The sequence below is a fragment of the Mustelus asterias genome, chromosome 12 (assembly GCF_964213995.1).
Source record: "Mustelus asterias chromosome 12, sMusAst1.hap1.1, whole genome shotgun sequence".
NCBI classification, from domain to species: domain Eukaryota; kingdom Metazoa; phylum Chordata; class Chondrichthyes; order Carcharhiniformes; family Triakidae; genus Mustelus; species Mustelus asterias.
Window position 1 is genome coordinate 96,567,478 of NC_135812.1, and position 24,741 is coordinate 96,592,218.

Genomic DNA, 24,741 nt, shown 5'->3' on the forward strand with positions numbered 1-24,741 from the left:
CTACTTAACAATAGAAGCCACCTTCAACATCACAACATCACAGTTCTTCAGTTTGTATTCACAATACAAGGAGTTAAATGCCAGAGTCAGACCTCAGTATTCTGTATTAATTGAACTCTGGCAATGGCTCTTGTCCTGTTTTGTGGAAGCTTTTGCAAACTTGTGTTGTGTCCGAAACTCTGCCTTTTTGATCCATGAAGTTCAAGTACAGAATTTGCCACCGTCTTTTCAAAAAGACCGTTAGAACAAGACATTTCATAGAATCCTACAGTGCAAGAGGCCATTCAGCCCATCGAGTCTGCACTGACCACAAACCCTCCCAGGCCCTATCCCCATAACCCCATGCATTTACTCTAGCTAGTTCCCCTGACACTAAGAGGCAATTGAGCATGGCCAATCAACCCAACCCGCACATCTTTGGACTGGGGGAGGAAACCGGAGCACCCAGAGGAAACCCACGCAGACACGGGGAGAACGTGCAGACTCCGCACAGACAGTGACCCAAGCTGGGAACTGAACCCAGGTCCTTGGCGCTGTGAGGCAGCAGTGCTAACCACTGTGCCACCCATGAGAAAGCTTAGACCTGTCGCTGACATATGTAAACATTGCCTGGGCTTTCTAAATGCTTTCAACAACCAACAAGATTAATTCCAATTGCACATTGCTGTCATTTAACAAACCTGACTTTAAACTATGATAATCTTCTAAGGGAGACAATTTCACACTTATACAGCCAAAACTGGAAAGATGCAGAAACATCTAAAAGGTGATTTTAAAAACACAGCAGCACTCCTACTCAAACCTTTTAAAATTGGTATTAAAACAATGCAAATATATTAAAATTGTATGTGACTGCCAAAGATAGTTACTTTTTATTCATGACCAACTAACCTGAAGTGACTTGCTGCTGCTACCTGTCGAACAAGGATGGGAAAGCGGGCCAGGACCGGACTGTAATAGGAACCCGAGGAGTCCAACTGGAGAATACTATGAATGTGACAGCACAGCAGATACATCTGAGTAGCATGGAGATATTGTGATGACTCTAAGGCACTCCAAATTTTCTCTGGCATATTCAGAAGGAGTTTGATCTGTGCTGCCATATTGTAGAATTTCTCCTGGGATTGTTGCTGAGCCTGAAGCAGAAATACAAAAAAAAATCACTGTCTCCATTTAACTCAGTAACATTGTTTAAAGATTAAGTCTGCCCAGGTCATATTTACAGCCTGCCTTGGTCATATTTACAGCCTGCCTTGTCCCTTCAGAGACACTGACTGATCTGTTGTGTATCACAGGTTGTTTTTACTTTTGCTCAGTTTTCCCCTGACCTGTCTCATCATCAGGACATATCCTGCACTTGTTTTTCATTGGAGTCTGATTACTTCCCATGGTCCAAGGTGCCTTGGCTGGCTTCCCCTCCCCTACCTCAGCAACGTGCTGTCCCTCTAAACTCTACTCATGTTGATGGATTCTGTTTCCAGCTACCACCACTATTATTTGCTGCCTTTTTCTCCCACATTAAGTCATAAATAGTCCAGAATGTTCTCCAATTAAACAGCAAAACCGATGCCTTTTCAGTTCCTCCCATAAAATATGCAGCTTCGATCCTAAATCCACCCTTCCCTTGGAGTTTATTTCTGAACTCTACGTATGCATTGATAACCTAAAACATCAAACTATATACCATGGCAGTGAAAGATGACTCCCTAATGACAGTTGTCCACCTGGTCCTTCTCCTTTGCAATTTGATTCACTTCCATTCTCAACCTTCAACAACAACCATCCCACCCCATCAGCGAGCTTCCAACCCCATGTAATCTCTCCCATAGACTACGTACATCACCTTCATAACACCAACTACACTCCATCCAATTTCAAAACCTTCATCTATGCACCTGCTAGTTCCAGACTCAACTGTTCCAAAGCATCTTGGTCAATTTACTACTCTTCCTACTTGTCATTAACTTAAGCCCATCCCAAACTATGCTGCCCATACCCTTTCCCGTCAACCTACAAAAAAAAACTTAAACTCGCGTTTAAATCCCTCCATGTCCTCACTCTTGAACTCTAACATTGTCCAGCCCTGCAGCAGCCTTTCAGAAATTTTTTGATGCCAACTCCTTGTACGTCTCCCCCTTTCCTATGCCTTCCACCACCAAAGCAACATACTGGAATTCCTTTCATAAATCTTGGTCAAAGCATTTGTTCACTTCTTTTAATGTTTCCTTATCTGGTACAATTTTTAAAAATAATTACACTGGTCGGGTTTTTCTACGTTAAAAGTTGCTTTATAAATCCAATTTCATGCACTGTTAGCTTTAAATATCCACCTCTGCCCATACCACCTCCTGAAATCAACATTATGGTCAGTCAGATCAACTTTGCCAATATTTTGAGGATCGCTCTACATAAAACACAAACACGCCTAAAACACTGCTGCCTGCATCCAAACTCATATTAACTCCCAAGGATCTATCATCCACAGCATTCTTTATACTATAAATTAGGATCCTCTCCCTCAACTCCACTCACATTAGTATGCCTTGTTCTTCTTTCAAAAGCATCCCAAAAGCTAATCTCTTTGGCCATACATTAATCAGGTTACCTCCCCTGACTGTACAACTAATATACTGTTCTTTTGGTCAGTTAAATAGCATGAGACGTTTAACCAAGAACATAACAATGCTATAAGTACAGTATTAAAACAATTTGTAAATGCTGGATGAGATAGGTGTTTGCTAATGTCATAATAAAACACTAAAAACATTTTAGCTGAAAATTGATGAATACAAAAAATGTAATAGCCTATATGCTTTAGACACAAGTCAAAATTGCACCAGAACGAAGAAGAGACAAGTGGGATGGAGGGTGGAGAGAAAAGAAGAAATAGGGAGCTGGAGTAAGCCAGAGAGACCCTTGAGCCTGGTACGTCCTTCAATAAAATTATGGTTGATCTTTTGTCTCATCTTCACTTTTCCAACATTCTTCAACTTTAGAGTTTGCACATTCTCCTGGGTTTCCTCCAGATGCTCCGGTTTCCTTCCACTGTCTGAAAGACGTGCTGGTTAGGTGCATTGACCCGAACAGGCGCCAGAGTGTGGCGACCAGGGGAATTTCATAGTAACTTCATTGCAGTGTTAATGTAAGCCTTACTTGTGACTAGTAAATAAACTTTAACTTTTCCCCAAACATCTAAAAACACTCAATTGAGAATCCACAGCTCTTTGCATAGAGAGTTCCAAAGAATAACAATTGACCCTTATCCAAAGACTATGTCCCTTAGACCAGATGAAAGGTCACAGATGCTGCCAAATCCTGTGTGCACGTCGAGCCTTTTTTTGTTTATATTCCAGATTTCCAGCATTCGCAGTGTTTTGCTTCTGGCCGCCTAGTTCTAGATTCTCATGCCGGGGAAATAGCCCCTCAGCATCTACCCTGTCAAAACTTAGTAGAAAAATAAGCTGCAACAAGGAATGGCACAATAGTAAATAAGCTGCAATAAGGAATGGCACAGTATAAGAATAGTAAATAAGCTGCAACAAGGAATGGCACAATAGTAAATAAGCTGCAATAAGGAATGGCACAGTATAAGAATAGTAAATAAGCTGCAACAAGGAATGGCACAATAGTAAATAAGCTGCAATAAGGAATACACAGTACAAGAATAATAAATAAGCTGCAACAAGGAATGGCACAATAGTAAATAAGCTGCAATAAGGAATGCACAGTACAAGAATAATAAATAAGCTGCAATAAGGAATGCACAGTATAAGAATAGTAAATAAGCTGCAACAAGGAATGGCACAATAGTAAATAAGCTGCAATAAGGAATGCACAGTACAAGAATAAATAAGCTGCAATAAGGAATGCACAGTACAAGAATAATAAATAAGCTGCAATAAGGAATGGCACAGTATAAGAATAGTAAATAAGCTGCAATAAGGAATAGCACAGTATAATAGCTCTTCCCCTCTTTCGGCAGTGAAGGTTTCCCTGTGATGAAGACACCCTGGGCAGACAGGGACTGGCTAGCAGGCACACACCTGACTGCGCTTGGCGCTGAGAGGAGCCGCTCTGCCGGCGGCGGACGGTTTGATTCGGCTGCAGTACTCGTACATGTCCCACACCGAGCTGACCACCTTCTCGGAGCACAGCCTCATGTCGGTGATGGTGTCGGCCGCCTCGATCAGGTCGCGGTACCTCTCGCCTACCATCTGGCGCAGCTCCTCCTTCTTCTGCTCGATCTCGGCGCGGACCCTCCGCTCCACCTGCCGGATCTCCTCGGTGCCATAGCGCTCGAAGAGGGAGCTGGGGTCCTGGATGTCGCTGATCCGCAGGTTCCTGGCGGGCACGGCCATGTCGCCGGCGACCCGGGAGGCAAATCGCCGCTCTTCCACCCCGCTGGGCAAACCCAGGCCTCGCACAATCCAACCTTCCGATTTAAAGGGGGAAAATCTACCAGAGGATTGCGAATGGGGTAACCGGTAAGCAATGCCTGAAGTGGCGGTTTTCCCTTCAACAACAACTCGCTCGCTCTCTCTAAACAGACGTGGCCTTCATTCGATGGGGAGCATAATGCGCTTGCGCAGAGGAATGAAGCATGCGCAGTAGTTGACTTGACAAGCGCACGCACGCTGATTGCAGCTGCCGGGCGGACGCATGCGCACTATTGGAAGCATTCCGGCTGACGCCTGCGCCCTGGTCGAATCTGTCCCTGCCCCAACCATTGCATTGATGGAACCGACCCCGGCCGACGCATGCGCACCAGTCGAACCATTCCGGCTGACGCCTGCGCCCTGATGGAGCCTGGCCCCAGGCCAACGCATGCGTGTTTGTCGCGGTGCAGTTGAGTCTGCGCCATTCGTTCCCCCTCCCCTCTCTTGGCAGTGATGGGGGAATGAGGGGGGGCGGGGCGGCTGTCTCCCAGCGGAAGTTCACAGGTGTGAGTGAGCGGTGTGGCAGCTCTCCACCCCTGGCTGTAATGTGAGAGTGAACCCTGGAACGGTGGCGACACTCGGCTCGCTCGATCGGTAAGTGTTACCAGCTCTGGAATGGCTCTCTGGATTCCCTGGTGTTTTCCGCAGGGCGAGGGTTCCATGCCATGGAGCCCGGTCGGCGTTACCAGGGCAATGGACCCCCTCCACCCCCTCCCCTCCCGGAACCAGTACTTGTGCCCATGAGGAACAAGGCTGCTTCTATCAGGAAGTCCAGCTGTAAAAAAATCTTATCTGTGGTCTGGCCCAATTCCTGTGTCACTGCAGTTGACAGATCAGGTTAATGATCAAAGGAATATGAAGTGGTCTGTATATGAAGTGATCTGGAAAAGCACGAAGATCTGATCATCGTAGAAACAGTGCAGAGGAGGCCATTCGGCCCATCAAGTCTGCACTGCCCACAATCCCACCCAGGCCCTATCCCCATATATTTACCCAAGCTAGTCCCCCAGACATGAAGGGGCAATTTAGCATGGCCAATCCACCTAACCGGCACATCTTTCAGACTGTGGGAGGAAACCGGAGCACCCGGAGGAAACCCATGCAGACACGGGGAGAACGTGCAAACTCCACACAGTGACCCAAGCCGGGAATCGAACCCAGGTCCCTGATGCTGTGAGGCAGCGGTGCTAACCACTGTGCCACCATGATGCCCATATTATCAATCATTATTACACCCACAGATCCTGTAAATTCATGGCACCTGCCACAATTTGTGACATAGTTTTGCACCCAATCTGCACCCAGTTTGAAATCAGTTTCCTCCCCCTCCCCCCATTTTATATCGTGCAATCTTGTCCTTTCCTTTTGAATTTAGGAAGAGTACAATTTTATTCAGTTACTAAACCTTAGTGATGTTTCCTGTTAGAAATTGGGGCATGTATTAATGGCCTTTCTCAATCGAGGGATTGAGTTTAGGAGTCAGGGGATAATGATGCAGCTCATAAGACCCTCGTCAGACCCCACTTGGAGTACTGTGCTCAGTTCTGGTCGCCTCATTACAGGAAGGATGTGGAAAAGATTGAAAGGGTGCAGAGGAGATTTACAAGGATGTTGCCTAGATTGAGTGGCATGCCTTATGAGGATAGGCTGAGGGAGCTCGGTCTTTTCTCCTTGGAGAGACGTAGGATGAGAGAAGACTTAATAGAGGTATATAAGATGTTGAGAGGCATATATCGGGTGGACTCTCGGAGGCTTTTTCCCAGGGTGGAAATGGCTGCTACGAGAGGACACGGGTTTATGGTGCTGGGGGGTAGGTACAGGGGAAATGTTAGGGGGAAGTTTTTCACACAGAGGGTGGTGGGCGAGTGGAATCGGCTGCTGTCAGTGGTGGTGGAGGCAAACTCAATAGGGTCTTAGGGATGAGTACATGGGACTTAATAGGATGGAGGGTTATAGGTAGGCCTAGAAGGTAGGGATATGTTCGGCACAACTTGTGGGGCTGAAGGGCCTGTTTTTGTGCTGTCGTTTTTCTGTTTCTATGTTTCTATATATTACGACTAAAATAAATCTATTTCCTGCAAGAGTGGGTATCAAATACTGATGTGGAGATGCCGGCGTTGGACTGGGGTGAACACATTAAGAAGTCTCACAACACCAGGTTAAAGTCCAACAGGTTTATTTGTTAGCAAAAGCCACTAGCTTTCGGAGCGCTTCCCCTTCGTCGGGTGAGTGGGAGTTCTATTCACAAACAGGGCATCTAAAGACACAAACTCAATTGAGTTTGTGTCTTTATATGCCCTGTTTATGAATAGAACTCCCACTCACCTGACGAAGGGGCAGCGCTCCGAAAGCTAGTGGCTTTTGCAACCAAATAAACCTGTTGGACTCTAACCTGGTGTTGTGAGACTTCTTACTATCAAATACTGGGCATGGATTTTAATTGTGATTCTGTCATGATTGGTCCCACTGTGTAAATTTCTGTATATTTAAATATGATTTGAAGTTTAGAAGTAATATGTATGGTTACTGTAACTGTTGGCTACCTGATAAATAAACTACACTTTTTGTTTTGGACTGTGGGTGTCTCTGGGAAGACTCAATTTCTTGCCAACCTCTTCTGGCCTGTGGAGATGTTTGTGGGCTTCTGTAGCTTGGTAACTACTGAGTTATTTTGCTGTCGTCATATTGTGTTTCATACTGACTGAAATTAATCTCAATCAATCCTACTCACTTGTATTTCTCTATCTCTCTCCGTTTCCCCCATCCCATGTCCAAATCAGGGGAGGTGTGCATCCACTTGTGGAGCTTCATTCCTGAACCGAAAATTGATTGTGCATCAGAGCAAAGTGAAAAATGTAACATCGCAATACATGAGTAGCATTCCAATTATACTGTAGCCTATTTTAATGACACTACTAAAGGATTGTAACTTCTTAAGCTGTCATGCATCTATGAGAAAACTGGGATGCATCTATGAGAAAGCTAAAATGTTAATGTTTCTCAACATGGGTACATTTAGTTTCATTTTAAGATGAAGTGACTAGGGTTGATATGCAACCATTCTGACCTTCAACCAGCCATTTAAGTGGCCCTTAACAGTCGATTGAGTTACTCTAATCCTACCAACAGTTGAGCAGCCTATTGTTGATGGTTGGAATTATTTACAGTAATTTGAACATTATTTCTCTGATTTATGGGAGACTATTCACTTAGTGTATAGTTTAAAACTATGTTGTTTTCTCCCACACAAAATCCTAATTACAACATCCTGATTCGTTAAGCCTTCCACAAGAATTTGGGAAATTACTGATATGAGATACCTGAGGCAAGTTGTAACAAGGTTGTTTGTTTTGTTAATTTTATGACCATTTATTGTAAGCCACTTGGAGTCATGTTTGTCAAGTGAACTATCTTGTAGGATGTGTTGTTCACAAATATCTGCTGGTGATGCTGCAGGTTCAACATCTGAGCTAAAGTTTAAGAGAAAACCAAACTAAAGCTTCTGAGAAATTGGCTGGTGGCCTACCGGAGCTAGGGTCAGTTGTTCAAACTTTGCCCAGCTGTAACTTCAAAGTAAGGAATTGGATCTGTTGGCCAATTTGTATTGCCAAGGTTTCATCATACTTCAACTGTGGTTCATCTATAGTGATTAAATCTGGCAACATTGGTCAAAGGTAATTCACATTAATTTTATAGGATTTGATTTATTATTGTCACATGTTTTAGTATACAGTGAAAAGTATTGTTTCTTGCACGCTATACAAACAAAGCATACCATAGATAGGCAAGGAAAGGAGAGAGTGCAGCATGTAATGTTACAGTCAAAGCTAATATGTAGAGAAAGATCAACTTAATGCGAGGTAGGTCCATTCAAATGTCTGATGGCAGCAGGGAAGAAGCTGTTTTTCAGTTGGTTAGTACATGTCCTCAGACTTTTGTATCTTTTTCCCAATGGAAGAAGGTGCAAGAGAGTATGTCCGGGGTGCATGGGATCCTTGATTATGCTGGCTGCTTTTCCAAGGTAGCGGGAAGTGTAGACAGAGTCAATGGATGGAAGGCTGGTTTGAATGATGGACTAGAGTGGTTCCCAAAGGATACGGCGCGCCACACTGGTGTAAAGTCTTAACACAAAGAGAGATGGCATGAAATCTGGAAACTTCTACTTCTATACATGAACGTTAAAATGTTTCTTTGATTGTCCTTGAATCTTCCCGCCATCCTCTCTCACCGCACCAATGTGGCGCGCCACACTTGACGACCCTTTGTAGTTTATTGCGGTCTTAGACAGAGCAGGAGCCATATCAAGCTGTGATACAGCCAGAAGGGATGCTTTCTATGGTGCATCTATAAAAGTTGGTGAGAGTCTTAGCAGACATGCCTTCATCTTGTAGCCTGTTATGTCTTGCAGACCTTGTTATAGTAGGTAGGAATCTGTGTAGCTAGCCTGGGTTCCTAGCTTGGTCCGGGACTGTTTTTTGGCACCTTTCCTGGATCTCAGATCATATCTGGCTTTCTTGTATAGTCATGATGTGGAGATGCCAGCGTTGGACTGGGGTAAACACAGTAAGAAGTCTCACAACACCAGGTTAAAGTCCAACAGGTTTATTTGGTAGCAAAATCCACGAGCTTTCGGAGCGCTGCTCCTTCATCAGGTAACTGGGAGTTCTGTTCACAAACAGGGCATATAAAGACACAAACTCAATTTACAAAATAATGGTTGGAATGCGAATCTTTACAGGTAATCAAGTCTTAAAGGTACAGACAATGTGAGTGGAGAGAGCGTTAAGCACAGGTTAAAGAGATGTGTATTGTCTCTAGACAGGACAGTTAGTGAGATTTTGCAAGCCCAGGCAAGTCGTGGGGGTTACAGATAATGTGACATGAACTCAAGATCCCGGTTGAGGCCGTCCTCATGTGTGCGAAACTTGGCTATCAGTCTCTGCTCAGCGACTCTGCGTTGTCGTGTGTCGTGAAGGTCGCCTTGGAGAATGCTTACCCGAAGATCAGAGGCCGAATGCCTGTGACCGCTGGTGTTCTCCAACAGGAAGAGAACACTCTTGCCTGGTGATTGTCGAGCGGTGTTCATTCATCCGTTGTCGTAGCATCTGCATGGTCTCCCCAATGTACCATGTCTCGGAACATCCTTTCCTGCAGCGTATCAGGTAGACAACGTTGGCCGAGTCGCAAGAGTACGTACCGTGTACCTGGTGGATGGTGTTCTCACGTGAGATGATGGCATCCTTGTCGATGATCTGGCACGTCTTGCAGAGGTTGCTGTGGCAGGGTTGTGTGGTGTCGTGGTCACTGTTCTCCTGAAGGCTGGGTAGTTTGCTGCGGACAATGGTCTGTTTGAGGTTGTGCAGTTGTTTGAAGGCAAGAAGTGGGGCTGTGGGGATGACCTTGGCAAGATGTTCGTCTTCATTAATGACATGTTGAAGCCTCTGGAGAAGATGTCATAGCTTCTCCGCTCCGGGGAAGTACTGGACGACAAAGGAAGGAATGCCTCAGACCTGGACTTCAGCAGGCAGTGAATATCCCTGTGCATCCATGGTTTCCGGTTGGGAAACATGGTCTTCTATACACTTACTAATGAAGTCAGTTAGTACTGGCGTAGTAGCGTAGTCATTCAGGCTGGTCACAGAGTTTTTAAGTGCTGACTAATCTTCTGACTCTAAGCCATCCCTCAGGAGATCATCTGATTCCTTAGACTAACATTGCACAACTTTCTTTGATGGATTCTCCCATTTGAGTTTTTGCTTGTAAACCGGGAGCAGGAGCACAGCCTTGTGGTCTGATTTACCAAAGTGTGGGCGGGCGACAGAGCGGCAGGCATTTTTGATATTTGTGTAGCAATGGTTGAGGCAATAGAACCAAGAATTTGACTGATTGTAATCCATTAATGTTTAATTGATTGGTTTCCAAGCAGGGGTACTTGGCCCTGAGTTGTGGGGTGGGGATTGGGGAATGAGACAAAAAATGGGGGGAAAATATATTAGTTACTATTACACAAAAGAACATAGGAAATAGGAGCAGGGGTAGGTCATATGCCTCCTTGAGCCTGCTCTGTCATTCACTAAGATCATGGCTGATCTTCAAGTCTGACTATCTCAGGCTTGAATATATTTAATGACTCGGTCTTTAAGTCAGTGATGGGCAATCTGTGGCCCAGGGCCACGTGCGGCCCATCTGGGTTCTGAGTGTGGCCCAGAAGACATAGATAAAGGAAGACCTTTTAAAGAATCAATTGATGATTCATACTTAAACTAAAAAGTTTTAGTTTTTGATGAACAACAAGTACCTCAGGGAATGAAACCCTGGGCTTAACATCACTGTGAGCAACTTGCTGCATAATATTCCCATTCAATTCCTCTCCATCTAAAAAGAGGTGCCTAGATTTATTTTCATAGGACTAATGTCCCCATTAAAATGGTGGTTAAAGGTAAGGTGATTGAGTTCAGTGTAGATTCTTAAACTAGAGGACATAATTTTTCAAAGCAATTAATTATTTTCCCAATGAAATGTTGGAAATTTCTGACTATGAGATTTATTGTATTGGCATTTATTTGATTGGAGAGAAAAGTGGGCTTGTTTAGTGCTCATGTATTGTTGAATTGAAAAGGACAATCGAAGACCCATGGTGTGGGTAGATGATGAAGAATAAATAGACTTTGTAAAAGAGCATTTCATCAAACTTTTCAAATATACAAAGGGTTTCACCAACATTAAATTATTTGTTAGTAAGTCAGAGAATAGACAAGGACCTTCTAGACAAGGACCCACTGAACCTTGGCAGCAACCATTCCTCATGCATGGGATCAAGCAGAGAGTCTCCACTCCCTGCAAATAGGTTTTTGCTGAATATGTTCATTTTGATACACTTGATTGGTTGCAACCATTTGCAGTTCTGGTCTTTCAGCTTGATTGAGATCTCATCCGTCACCAGTGCATCATAGCAGCAGTTATGCCGCTACAAGATGCACTGCAGTAACTCGCCAACTCTTCTTTAATGGCACCTTCCAAATCTCTACTACCTATAAGAACAAGCAAGCAGGCACCATCCTCTGCAAGCTCCCCTCAAAGTCACAAACCATTGTGACTTGGAGGTATATTGTAGTTCTTTCACTGTCATGGGGTCAAAATTCTAGAATTCTCCTCTTCTTACCAGCACTATGGGTGTTCCAACACCACTTGGACTGCAGCAGTGGCTCACTCGCAATTTCTAAAGGGGAATAAATGCTGGTTTTGCCACTGAATCTCACATTCCATGAATGAATAAAAAAGGTGTCCGTTATTCTCTAATTTCAACCATTCTGTTTATTCAGGCTCTGTCTAACCTTTCTAGTTTTCTGCAGCACAGTGGTTAGCACAAGAACCTGGCAGCACCAAGGACTTGGGTTCAATTTTGGCCTTGGGTGACTATCTGTGTGGAGTTTGCCCATTTTCCCCATGTCTGCGTGGGTTTCCTCCAGGTACTCCGATTTCCTCCCACAGTCCAAAGATGTGCAGGTTAGGTTGATTGCCCCTTAGTGTCCCAAGATGTGTAGGTTAGGGGGATTAGTGGGGTGAATACGTGGCGTTACGGAGTTAGGGCCTGGGTAATATGCTCTGTCGGAGAGTCGGTGCAGACGTGATGGACCAAATGGCCACCTTCTGCACTATAGGGATTTTGATTCACTACCTCCTATTTGCCTAGCTACTTGAGTTCAATTAAGTTAGCTGAACATAATTAAAATTTTGTATCTCCACCCATTAATTTTTTCTCATGCTAATGGGTGCATTGTCAGTAAACAGTTCGCATCTCTTTAGCTATCCCCAATCTTCGGAAGAAATAAAGCGAATCAGTCGTTTTGAACTGGAGCCTGACTCTGCATATAAGGATAAAATAAATGTTATTGATTATATCATCAGTCTCAAACTATTCCAGGTTAGGTCCTAAAATTGCTCACCAAACAATGCTGACAATAAGTCTGCAAAAATAGAATAAATTCTTCTCCAGTTCTCCTTTACTTGTTACAGCTGCCACTCCAAAAAACTATGACTACAAATTTGTAAAGAGGGAAAAAATAGATTGAAAGTAAACTCGCAAAAATATAAGAATAAAGAGGAAGTTTTTTTCCAAGTAAGAGAGTGGTTAAGTGAATCCCTCAGAGGATCAGACTGATATTCTTCACCCAGAGCAGTGATGGGCCACTAGATATTTTGTTGACTGTTGCCCATGTGCAATGTTGCCACATTCTGCCTATATTGCCCATAATATAAGCAGAATTGGGACAACTCAGCACCCAGAGATTAAATTAGCTGTAATTTCCTATTACTAGATGTTGTATAGTTGAACCAAGAGTAAAGTAAAGTAAATTTGCCATAGTCCCAGATGACCATAGGCTTTTATCCCCTTTGAGGGGAAGAGCTAACTGGTGGTGACTGAACCTGAGGATCACCATGCCTCAGGCGAGGGACGAGATTGAGAAGGCAAGCCTTTATGAATAACCTCAACTAGTATGGGAATTAAACTCGCGCTTTGGTGTCACTGCATCACAAACCAGCCATCCATTGAACCAAGAACTTAACCAGCGAATATATCATTCGCTATTGTTCTCAGAATAAGCATATTTTAGTAAATGTACTACTGTTATTCTTAATCATTTTAAATAGAAAAGTTGAGGTAACATATAAGTGCTTCATGAGCTGAAACCATTAGAATGCAAGTTTCCTTATATGAGCCTCCCAAAGTAAGTTCCTGGTCATAGTTGTGGCGTAGGGAGAAGCAAAGAGCTCACAACTAAGGCATTTATTTCAAAAAAATCAAATGCTGAAGCTGAAACCCCGCTGGAGTAGTGAATAATGAGCTCTTTATTAGTTGCTGTTGGGTAAATGCGGTGTTAGAGAAATCTGTGTCTTATTTGTAGACAGGTATAGTCTGCTGGAGTGGGGTTTTTTTCTGTAAGTCGATACCGTCTGGCAAACAGCCAAACGTGGTAATATCTGTAGTTTGCTTGTTTAGATCTGAAGGCAGTGCTCGTCTAAGCTGTATGTGTCACTGATTCTAAAGCACCTTCTTAGGTTTTTAGAAACTGGTGCCTTGAGTATATCGTGAACACTTTGCTATTATACTTGAATACTGTTTTTTCAACATCAATGTATCTGATGCCAAGGCTAATGATCCAACTTGAGTCATGATGCTTGACTATTATGGCCCTGCATAACTATATACAGTAATTTATGCAGGGTTTTCTTTAACTGTGAATTGATCTAAAACTATCAAAGTTATTTTACCCTCAATATATGAGGTGTTGAGCCATCAGTTAATTTCTTCTGGCTCTCCAATCCTCAGTTATTTTCACTTTTTCTACTTAAGCTGCAAGCAGTTACATACAGAATTAACATCTGATAGGATTAGCTCATAAAAGAATGGAAATTTGCTGAAAAGGGCAAAGCCGTTTGCAATGTGCCAGGTTTAAACTCTTGCCAGAGAAAAATTAAACAACGCAATGCAATATTTTGATTAATTCATGAAGTGACCGAATAATATATTTTTAAATTGAAGTAGCTGAACACTGTCTTCATTGAAATTACTGGTTACCAAGCATATATAAATTACTCATGATGCTCAACAGAAGTTTTTCACAATTTATATGCATATTGGAAAGATTTTGAAGTACACTTGGATCTCCTTGTGCTTTCACAGGATTACAAAGAATACATTATTAAATAGTAATAGGCGTAGCAAATTTTATCTGCATTGATACTGGAACGTTTAAAAATTGTCAAGATCACCAGTTTCTATAGTAGGAGTCATAGTCAGTCACCTTGGCACTTTTATTTGTCTGTTCTGATATTTGAATACTAGCACCATACTAGCACCTTTTGCAATTTTTGTCCTTTGCTCTAGGCATTTTCCATTCCCACCCAATTCTCCATCAGACCCCAACCAGAAGTGGAAATCGCAGTTTTTAAAAAAAGTCCATGAAAATTTGAATTTTTTTTGTTTTATGAACAAGACAGGACAATTCTTTAATGTTTGTTAATGCATTCGAAAATGAGACCTGTATCTTTAACATTACTTGGAAAAGCTTGAATGAGAAATTAAAGGTATCACAGGGACTCCACCCTGGTGGAATGTGAACTGGATTTACAGGTCGTACTGAAGAAGCAGCTGGTCAAGTTTGGTTGGTTCTATCCATCATACAATTGACGACCTTTGCCCTCTACACTAGAAAAGTGTGGCAACAGCAGCATTCTTTATTTAAGGTGTGTCTGAATAATTGTGTTAAAGGCTCAGCCACCAATGGGGGGATGACAAGTTGGGCAGATGCACAGTAAGCAAGATTACAAATAATTTTTATGGTTGTAGAGCTGCACGAAGTTACAGTGCTGGGAGGGGCAAGGCTGTATACGGATTTCAATACCACGATAAGAAGCTTAAGTTAAAGGCATTGGGGGTCAAAAGTCAACGTACTAGAATAGTCTGAAAAAATTCATATATGTTCTAAGTTTAGTTTCCTCCCAAAAATTAAAGTGGATCCTTAGAATACTTGCAGATTTATACAAGGAATTCAAAAAGCAAAACCAACCATAATACAGGTACTTGATTAATTTCAGAAATATTTCAAAGACAATTGGACTTCACAAGCAATAGAAACTATCTTGAAGAGTAATCTTTTCCAATACAAACCTCCATCAGGTCTCACTGCAAACCCAGGTTTTCTGTTCAGCTGGAATACGGACAAACAATTTGAATTCTAATAATTATTTTTAAATTGAAATTTAATTTCCTCAAAGTTTTTGTTTGACTAATTGAGTTGATCAACTTTAATTGGTTATTTCCTAAGGTTTTGTAAGTTTGCAAACTTCCAAGTACCTTTAGGGTAAAAATGTCAAGGAACCATTAACCTAAGCATTAGAAATGGTAAAAAGGTATCTCTGTGATTATGAGCGTGAATTTATTCTTCAAAGAATTCCGTTTGTGCTTCAAAGTTACAGAAATATATCTTCAGCTCTCTGCTAAATCTACAGTAAGGTTGCACAGTGATTAGCACTGCTGCCTCACAGGTTCGATTCCCAGCTTGGGTCACTGTCTGTGTGGAGTTTGCACATTCTTCCCGTGTCCGTGTGGATTTCCTTCGGGTGCTCCGGTTTCCTCCCACAGTCCAAAGATGTGCAGGTTAGGTGAATTGGCCATGCCAAATTCTCCCTCAGTGTACCTGAACAGGCGCCAGAGTGTGGCAGCTAGAAGATTTTCACAGTAACTTGATTGCAGTGTTAATGTAAGCCTACTTGTGACTAATAAATAAACTTCAGGTGCTTATATATGAACACTGAAAGAAGTAAGAATAACAGAATAGAACTGGGAGGCCATTGTACAAAATTTATAAATGTGGGAACATCTAAAGCATCAATGAACCGAGAAGATAGAATCTGTTTCAATATTTGGGGCAATTATGTATTCCAGAAGCGAAGAAAAAGTGCTGATCACTTATCTCATGAACAACTGGAAGGTAAATGAAGTTGATTTAAATCGAGGGAATAAAGCTTTGGGAAGAATTATTCTAGTTAGCTTGAATTTTTAGTTACTTGAAATACTTCATTCAGCATAATTTAAATGAGGAAATACAAGTGGGTACGAGTGAGTATTGGTAAATATAATACATTGCTACATATCTTAACTTGCCTTGTCTAGGTAAAGAAATAACATACACTTATTTTTTTTAAAATGGAAATCATGGCAGCCCTGCACCTCCAGGGACCCAATAATGTGGGAGACCAGGAGCCTGATTTATGGTTTTTAGAAGGGTAAATGCAAATAGGTGAGTGTGAATTGAGATAAATGGATTTGAGGAGGTGGTTTGTTAGCATTTCAGTAGAAAGTAAATGCCACACCTTTAAGGATATAATGCGTCACAAGTAAATAATCTAAAATTTTGAATCTTTCTTGTTTTCTGAACAAGACAGGACAATACTTTAATGTTTCCTAATGCAATCTAAAATGAGACCTGTGTCTATAACGTTATTTGGAAAAGCTTGAATGAGAAATTAAAGGTATTGCTGGGACTCCACTGTGATAGAATGTGAACTGGATTTACAGAGGTGTACTGAAGAAGCAGCTGGGCAAGTTTGGTTGCTTCTAAAATCTAAAGCTCAGATTAAATAAGTATGATTCTAAATGGGTAACAAACAAAGCAAAAGTAAAATAATGGAAAAGTGACCTCCAAAAATCCTTCAGTGAGAAATGAGAAAGCAGTCACTGATTAATGTAGGATTGTGTAGAAAGAAGTTAAAAGGTTGATCAGAAGAGGAACCATAATGCTGAAAAAACACAGCTGTATATGCAAAATAGATAAGTAAAAGGTTTCAGTAACACAAGAGCAAGAACAGAAGTGAAAATACTGAAAGATGCAAATATACTTGAATCTGTTAAGTAAGTGATAATGAATATTCTGAGTGACCACTTTCTCAAAACATTCATTGGGAAAGTTATAACAAGGCCTGCAAAAAATATATATACATCATATATTTCCCCAGGTTTACATGATATTTAACTTAAAATGTTGAAACTAGCAAGGAGATTTACAAAGTGCTGACCAGCATTTTAATGGAGCCAATGAACACTGGGGAAATCACAATAGATTGTAATCAGGCTAACATAATGTCCTAATTCAAAAAGTGTGCCAAAACCGATGCAAGCATCCAAACATCTAGTCCAAGCAAAATAATTTAGTGGGAGTAAGTTTGAGATCATCTGAGGCAATGTTGAGGGTTTATCTGTGCAGTAATAAACAGCAACTCTAACCTCCTTGATTTGAGAAAATGACAACTCAAGTTGACTGTGGTAAACCATATATGTCTAATAAAATGTCTTAAAATAATTTGGAGTTTTTTTACACTTAGTTAAAGTTATGGTTAAGAAACTGGCTAAAAATAGTAAGAACTGATCAATGGGCTAATATCAAGGCAGGGTTAGAGGGGAGAACTCGTTGTGTGACTCAAGTGTTGCTACTGATGCCGTTCATACTTTACACCACATGTTGGATTAGATTCTGAAATTCAATGCAAATTTTGCAGTGAAGCATTCACTTTGGTTTTGCACAACAAAAGTAAATCAGAACAGGAGAAGATATAGGGTGAGCAGGAAAGAGAGTTTTAAGCAATTTATAGTAGTCATAAATGTAAGTGTTCTTGTGGAAGGTCAAGATTACAGCAAGAAAATTATAATTATAAAAATATAATTTTCTAAACTAAAGTTTATTTATAAATAAATTAACTTTAGAACATTATATTTTGCATTTGAGTATGTTGGTATAATATTAGGCTTTGCTTCAGTGTCAACTAAAGTGTAAAGCCCTTTAGGATGTTTCAAATTACCTGATTGTAGTTGCTGCTATCTGGATTAACATGCATATCATCTATGTTTTATTATAGACTTATGCTATGCGGTAAAGATTTCCATTTGTGACATACAGTAGTGCCAATTATTGTATAAGTAACTTATTTGCACCGAAACCACGATAGCAATGTCTTTTTTTGAATACTATAATTGTGCTGAAATTACATACAATTATCACATATAACCATTGTACAAGATATTCTTCACACTTTTTGACTGTAATGTTTCTGAAAGTATTTTGTTTAATCCTTGTTTTTCTTTCATGTAGGTTTCTTCTTCTGCTGCAGCTTCATGCCTGTACGCCTTTATGGTTTATCCAATGGAAATGATTCTATGAGCTCCCTTCACATATCTATTGGTGGTCTTCCTGTTATAGCTTCCATGACAAAAACAAGAGATTCACGTTTTCACCTGAAATGGAAGACTATACTAGTAGCTGCTATAGCTCTCTTCGTACTATACATGCTATATTTTCACAAGAGTTCCCCAACTAGCCCTCATCCACGAAATGTCCACAACTGGCAGATTGATAATTTTCCAAGGGACAGATACAATGACACCTACCCTCTTTCACCCCCACAGAAGACCCTGGAAGGTATCCGATACCGTATTGGGCTGATCGCCGACCTGGACACCAACTCAAAGAATGAACTGAACAGTGACACTTGGTTTAGTTACTTAAAGAAAGGATACTTGATATTATCAAACAGTGGTGACAAAGTGACTCTAGAATGGGACAAAAATGTGTCCATTCTCAAAACACATTTGTCAGAAAAGGGACGTGGCATGGAGTTGTCAGAACTCATAGCATTTAATGGAAAGCTTTACACTGTGGATGATAGGACAGGAGTGGTATATGATATTGATGGCGATAAAGCAGTCCCTTGGGTAATTCTATCAGATGGAGATGGAACTGTTGAGAAAGGTACCATAGTAATTTGTTTTATTTTTAGTTTGCACAAGTAATTTCTATGGTCTTATGGAATATTGTAGTTTGTCAATCACTTTAAATTATGATAGCTTTTACCAGTAGTAAATTCTTGGATTATTAAACACATTTTATTATTCTGTTAAACTAAAATTGTTATTTATATGCATGTTAGTTACTGTAACATTTTTTTGACCCTCTTAAAGGATGGGAAGGTGATCTGCTTCCAATCCATAGAAACATAGAAAATAGGAACAGGAGTAGGCCCTTTGGCCTTTCAAGCCTGCTACACCATTCATTGTGACCATGGCTGACCATCCAATTCAGTAACCTGTTCTCACTTTCCCCCCGTATCATGTGATCTCAGTAACCTATTCCCACTTTCTCCCCATATCGTTTGATCCCTTTAGTCCCAAAAGCTATATCTAACTCCTTGAAAACAAGCAATGTTTTGGCCTCAGTGCTGGACAATTCCACAGGCTCACCGCCCTCAAGGGTGAAGAAATTTCTCCTCATCTCAGTCCTAAATGGTCTACCCCGTAGCCTCAGACTGTGACCCCTGCTTCTGAACACTCTTGCCATCACGTGCTTCTGGCACCTACCCTGCCTAGTTAGACTTCTATAGGTTTCCATGAGATTTTCCCCTCATTCTTCTGAACTCCAGCGAATATAATCCTAACCGACTCAATCTCTCCTCATACTTCAGTCTCCACCATCCCAGGATTCAGTCTGGTAGACCTTCATTCCACTCCCTCTATAGCAAGAACATCTTTCCTCTGACAAGGAGCCCAAAACCGCTCACAATTGTTAACTGCTAATCTATCTCTTAGTTCCAATTTCAGCAATATTCCTCATAGACTCAAACTCCCGTTCAAAATCCAGTTGGCAAACAACACAGGCTTGTGTGCTTTTACTTATTACCAGCCCCTAGAGCATTTGAACACCCCCAGAGAGAGATGTACAGAGAGACACCTGTCTTCTGACACTCAAACAGCAGCCTCCAGAGAGCGAGAGAGAAACCCTTCTTGCAGACCCAAGCAGAATTTGCCTGCTTATCTCTGCAAGCTTAGCTCTGCCCAGTCACATGGCTCTGCCTCTTGTAAATCAACCTAACTAAACCCTACTCTGAAACTCCAGGAGAATAACAAAAAATGAATGAGTTCAGATTAAAATAAAGACCCTATTATCAAGGATCGATTATTCATTTGCATTCTCTGCATGTGGGCTGCCTGGAACAGACAAATCGGCACCATAAACAGAGCTGAATTTTAAACACACCCCTCACAAGACATATGATAAAATTTCATTTCTTAAAGGCACAGTATTGTCACACTATGGTGACTTGACCTTTGCTCTTGTACTCTATCTTCCCCTTCTTAATCATTGTCATTGCCAATAAACTAGCTCTTGGATTTAGAATTTTACTCTTGAGTGTATGATGTTTTCTCCCTTCACACTCTATTCGTCCCCAAAACCACTTCCCCAACATGTTGAAATTCTATGGGTGAGATTTTCTGGCCTCCTCTCAGCCTTTTTCTTGGTGTCGGAAGGCGGTGTGTCGTTCGCTGATGGCGGGATCCTCTGGTCCTGCTGCTGTCAATGAAGCCATCCCATGCCGCTGGGAAACCTGTAGCAGGGAGTGTGCTGCTGGTGGGACCAGAGAATCCCGCCAGGATGAACGGCCGGAGAATTCTGTCTATTATCTACCAAATGGGTTAATCTATACCAAATAAGTTGTTCTAATAAAATTAAAATACTGTGGAGAAAGGAGTACAGAGGAGTTTATCCTGTACAGCTCCGTGGGAGACTTTTAAGAACTATTATTTGAGGCACTTTGTTGAACACACTGAAACCAAAGCTTTCCTGTTGTAGCTATGTAAGGATAGTACTGTTGAAACAGTGGTTGGAACTACAAGCACAGCAGCCCTCTACAACTACCAAAGGCAAATAACCTGAGTGAATCTTCAAGTGCAGGATAATCATCCCTTGGTATTGAAGATGTATATTTTAGTTGCATGCTATTTTACTTCATTATATCAGTGCTGTGATGTATCTGCATTACACAAAAAACAGAATGTGTTGGATATACGCAGGTCAGTCAGTTTTTGTAAAAGCAAAGGACTAGCTGATGTTTCAGATGTGTGCCCTTCATCCCATTACATTATTCTGGAATACCTTCACTCAGACTTTACTTTCTTCCGCTATTTCTTAAGGTTTCAAAGCTGAATGGTTGGCAGTAAAAGACGAGCACCTTTATGTGGGTGGACTTGGTAAGGAATGGACTACCACCACGGGAGAGGTAGTCAATGAAAACCCAGAGTGGGTGAAAGTTATTGGTTACAAAGGTGATGTAAATCATGAAAACTGGGTGTCTCACTACAATGCACTCCGCACCGCTTCTGGAATCAAAGCCCCAGGTAAGAAACTGTTGGAGAAGGAAAGATGCTTTGTTGTTGCATGTGCTTGAAGAAAACTTGCATTATACATTAATAACAGAATTACTCAGGTGAATGCCCCAGTGCAGCTTTTAGTGCTTTAGTGTTACTGATTACCCTGACTGTATGATCGTGATCCTTTTCTCCTCTTACTCCACTGCCCCCCCCCCGCCCCCCACTGCCACCCTCCCATTGCTCCCATTGATTTAGCTAAAAAAAAACATCTGCAGTTTTCTTTAGCTCCGCTCAACCTACATTAAAATGAGGCGGCATGGTGGTTAGCACTGTTACCTCAGTGCTAACTGAGCAGGGACCCGGGTTCAATTCTCGTTTCAGGTCACTGTCTGTGTGGAGTTTGCACATTCTCCCCGTGTCCGCGTGGGTTTCCTCTAGGTGCTCCGGTTTCCTTCCACAGTCCAAAGATGTATGGATTAGGTTGATTGACCAAGCTAAATTGACCCGAGTGTCAGGGGATTAGCAGAGTAAATATGTGGGGTTACGGAATTACGGTCTGGGTGGATTGTGGTCGGTGTAGTCGCGATGGGCCAAATGGCCTCCTTCCCCACATAGGGATTCTATGATTCTTCCATGAAAATGCTTTTTAACTCTCTGGAATTTAGTGCTGGCCTTAACAAAGACAAGATACAGAGAATCCACTTTACTCCGGAAGAACAATCCAGAAATCGGATCTTTTTGTGTGTAATCTTGTTTTTGTAATATTGTCAGACTTAAATTGTAATAAGTGTTCACCATAACCCTCAACTTTCTTCTTTAGAGCTCTGGCATATGGGACTGTCAGAGCCAATGGATTCCATTGCAGCTATGCATTTAGTTTGGTAATAAAATATTAGCCAATCCTATTAATTAAGCAATTAATTACTTTATTCCCATTGTGCTTTTAAAAATCAGATTCTGATTTTCTTTAACTATAGCCTACATTGCAATTTGTTTTTGTCAAGAGGAAACCTTTAGAACATTGCCATTGGCACTGCTGGCCTAGATTTATTGCCACATGCACTTTGAATGCTAACTCTCTTGGCTTTACTGCTTTATACTGCAAGTATACAACTTGGAGTTATATTTTAATGTAAGGACCATGCCAAATACGCCTGGAACTGGTAACACAGTTAATGAACTGGATAATCAGTTTGGAATTACACCAATCAGTTAATTGGATGACCAGTTAACCGGATAACCAAAAACATTAATTTTTATTGATTAACCACAAAGTACCAAGGCTTTTAAAATAAGGTTTAAGAGAATGCAAATAATGTCAGTGGTTATTGGCTTTCATTTAAAAGGTGCCATTTTCAAAGCCTTTAATTTGTAATCGTAGTGTGCTTTCAGCATGGAAGGGTCTGCTACGGGTGCAGCTATCGATTATGTGCGTAATTTTGATTTAATCTATCAAAATTGTGTAGTTTCAGACTACCTCAGTGTGGTCATTGATACTATTGTTAGCCAATTACCTGATGCTGCCTTTGTCACCTTCGCTTCCAGTCTACTGAAATCAAGATTCAGTCTATTTATTAGAATTATAATATCATTTAGTTATGTTTACCTTGTTAGCATTCTCAATGGTTTTATTGTGTTTTTGTATTATTAACATACCATGTCTGAAGTCAGGAGGCCTTTTTTTAAAGCTGCACTTTATAATATGTTGTATCAGTTGTTAGCATTCCGTGTTCCTTTTGATCAGAGTTAATATTTCATTAACTAAATGCAGTTTTCCTTTTGTTAAATGACTGCTTAGCCATTAAAGTAAGTGCAATTCGGGAAGATTTTATACAGGAAGCTGAAAGACAAGGATTCAGTGTAATTTGAGTTATCATGATTTGCCTTGACTGAAAATTAAGCCTTTTCATTTTCCACGACATAGGATACCTCATTCATGAATCTGCGGCCTGGAGTGATCGACTACAGCGCTGGTTTTTTCTGCCACGGCGAGCAAGCAGTGAGCGTTATAATGAGAAAGATGATGAGCACAGGGGAACAAACCTCATTATTAAAAGTACTCAAGATTTTAAGGAGATCCTGGTGAGCAAGATTGGAGTGGTTAACCCTACTCATGGGTTCTCTTCCTTTAAATTTATTCCAGATACGGACGATCAGATCATTGTATCACTGAAATCTGAGGAAGATAATGGGAAAGTAGCGACTTATATTATGGCTTTTACTTTAGATGGACGCTTCCTTTTAGAGGAAACAAAAGTGGGGGATATAAAATATGAAGGAATAGAATTTATATAAGCCATTACAAGTGCACAGATCTGAATTCAAGTACTACTGTTTCCAAGAATATTCAGAAGGACAGTTCCTAGTGTTGGTATCATCTGTTAAAATGAATTTTGATCACCATTAATCTGAAGTAACGTCTTTGTGTAATATCCTCCCTCATGTTTACATGTAAGGAACTGAATACAAGAAGTTGCAAGATTCACACTTTTCTTCTTTCAAACATTGATCAAACAATTAATTTTGTTGGATAAAACAATTTCTGGGAATGTTGTCTCATGCTTATGTGGTGTAAAGTCTACAGTAAGAAGTCTCACAACACCAGGTTAAAGTCCAACAGGTTTATTTGGTAGCAAATACCATAAGCTTTGCTACCAAATAAACCTGTTGGACTTTAACCTGGTGTTGTGAGACTTCTTACTGTGCTTACCCCAGTCCAACGCCGGCATCTCCACATCGTAAAGTCTACAACCAGTCCAAAAAAAAACTGTATGCCTTTTTCTTTAAATGTAAATCAATACCGATTCTGTTTATGAACTTGTTGACTTTGCACTTCCTGAATTTGCGTAGCTGAGAACTAGAAAGTATTATAAACCGGTCATCTCACAAGGGTTGCGTACTAAAGTAATTACCAGGGTAGAATTTGGTCAATGTCACTGATTTTCTAAAAGATATCCCAAACTTGACTGGCACAACTGATCTTGAAGCAGCAATTAATTAATTATTCTGTGTCATGTTGGGGGGAGCAGGCAAATGTGACATATACTAGTGTGGAGTTTTTGCTAGACTGCACTAGTGTTTACAGCACGGTTCATCCAAAATTGGCCAAAAGTTTGCTGAATTTCAAGTGCAAGTTACATACAGCTTTCATGATCTTTTATCGCTGATCTAAAGCAAATCATGCTAAAAGCCATCCCTGTTCACAAACCCCAGATCAAACTAATCACAGTGGCAGGTCTCTGTTAATTTATGCTCATTTTCAACCCAAACTGCAAGCTCTTTCAAACAGATTTTGCACTCATGTACACCTTTAATTTGATTATGAAATTTACTAGGATACACCAATGAAACTGGGAAATGGATCTGACTATTTAAGTCCCTTTTCTATGAGGGGTTGTATGGCCCACTCCTGCTCCTATTTCTTCTGATCTTATTAAAAATAGGGTTTGCTTAGAAGGTGGACTAGAAATTGAAAAAAAAAACCTGCTTTTTGTGCTGAATACCTTTTCAGATGTCAATAAAACTGCACTAGATTGCCATATATATATATATATATATATATATATATATATTAAAGGATGTTTTTTAATGCAAGGAGAAACAATA

At 41.0% G+C, this 24,741-nt stretch overlaps 2 protein-coding genes across 7 annotated transcripts in view; one reads left to right on the forward strand and one right to left on the reverse strand.

The window, feature by feature from the left end:
• The window catches only part of cog1 (component of oligomeric golgi complex 1), a 47,291-nt gene extending 42,704 nt beyond the window's left edge, over positions 1–4,587 (reverse strand). Inside the window, exons 1-2 of one of the 3 annotated variants that reach the window (XM_078225655.1) lie at positions 4,044–4,587; positions 892–1,136 (exon numbers count right to left, since the gene is read on the reverse strand). In XM_078225655.1, the coding sequence (XP_078081781.1) occupies positions 892–1,136; positions 4,044–4,358 (560 nt within the window). In that variant the 5' untranslated portion in view covers positions 4,359–4,587. The remainder of the gene's footprint in view (positions 1–891; positions 1,137–4,043) is intronic. The other 2 variants (XM_078225656.1, XM_078225657.1) reach the window with 2 other exon arrangements.
• Positions 4,059–23,893, forward strand: LOC144501709 (soluble calcium-activated nucleotidase 1-like). Of its 4 annotated transcripts, XM_078225660.1 has the most exons (5): positions 4,835–5,030; positions 15,886–15,931; positions 18,086–18,742; positions 20,959–21,162; positions 23,060–23,893. In XM_078225660.1, the coding sequence occupies exons 3-5, from the start codon at positions 18,109–18,111 to the stop codon at positions 23,428–23,430; spliced, it is 1,209 nt and encodes a 402-aa protein (XP_078081786.1). In that variant the 5' UTR covers positions 4,835–5,030; positions 15,886–15,931; positions 18,086–18,108; the 3' UTR covers positions 23,431–23,893. The 4 variants fall into 4 exon arrangements, with proteins under 4 accessions (XP_078081787.1, XP_078081786.1, XP_078081785.1 ...); XM_078225661.1 differs by lacking the exons at positions 4,835–5,030; positions 15,886–15,931 and adding an exon at positions 4,059–4,484; XM_078225659.1 differs by lacking the exon at positions 15,886–15,931.
• Positions 23,894–24,741: the final 848 nt, after the last annotated feature.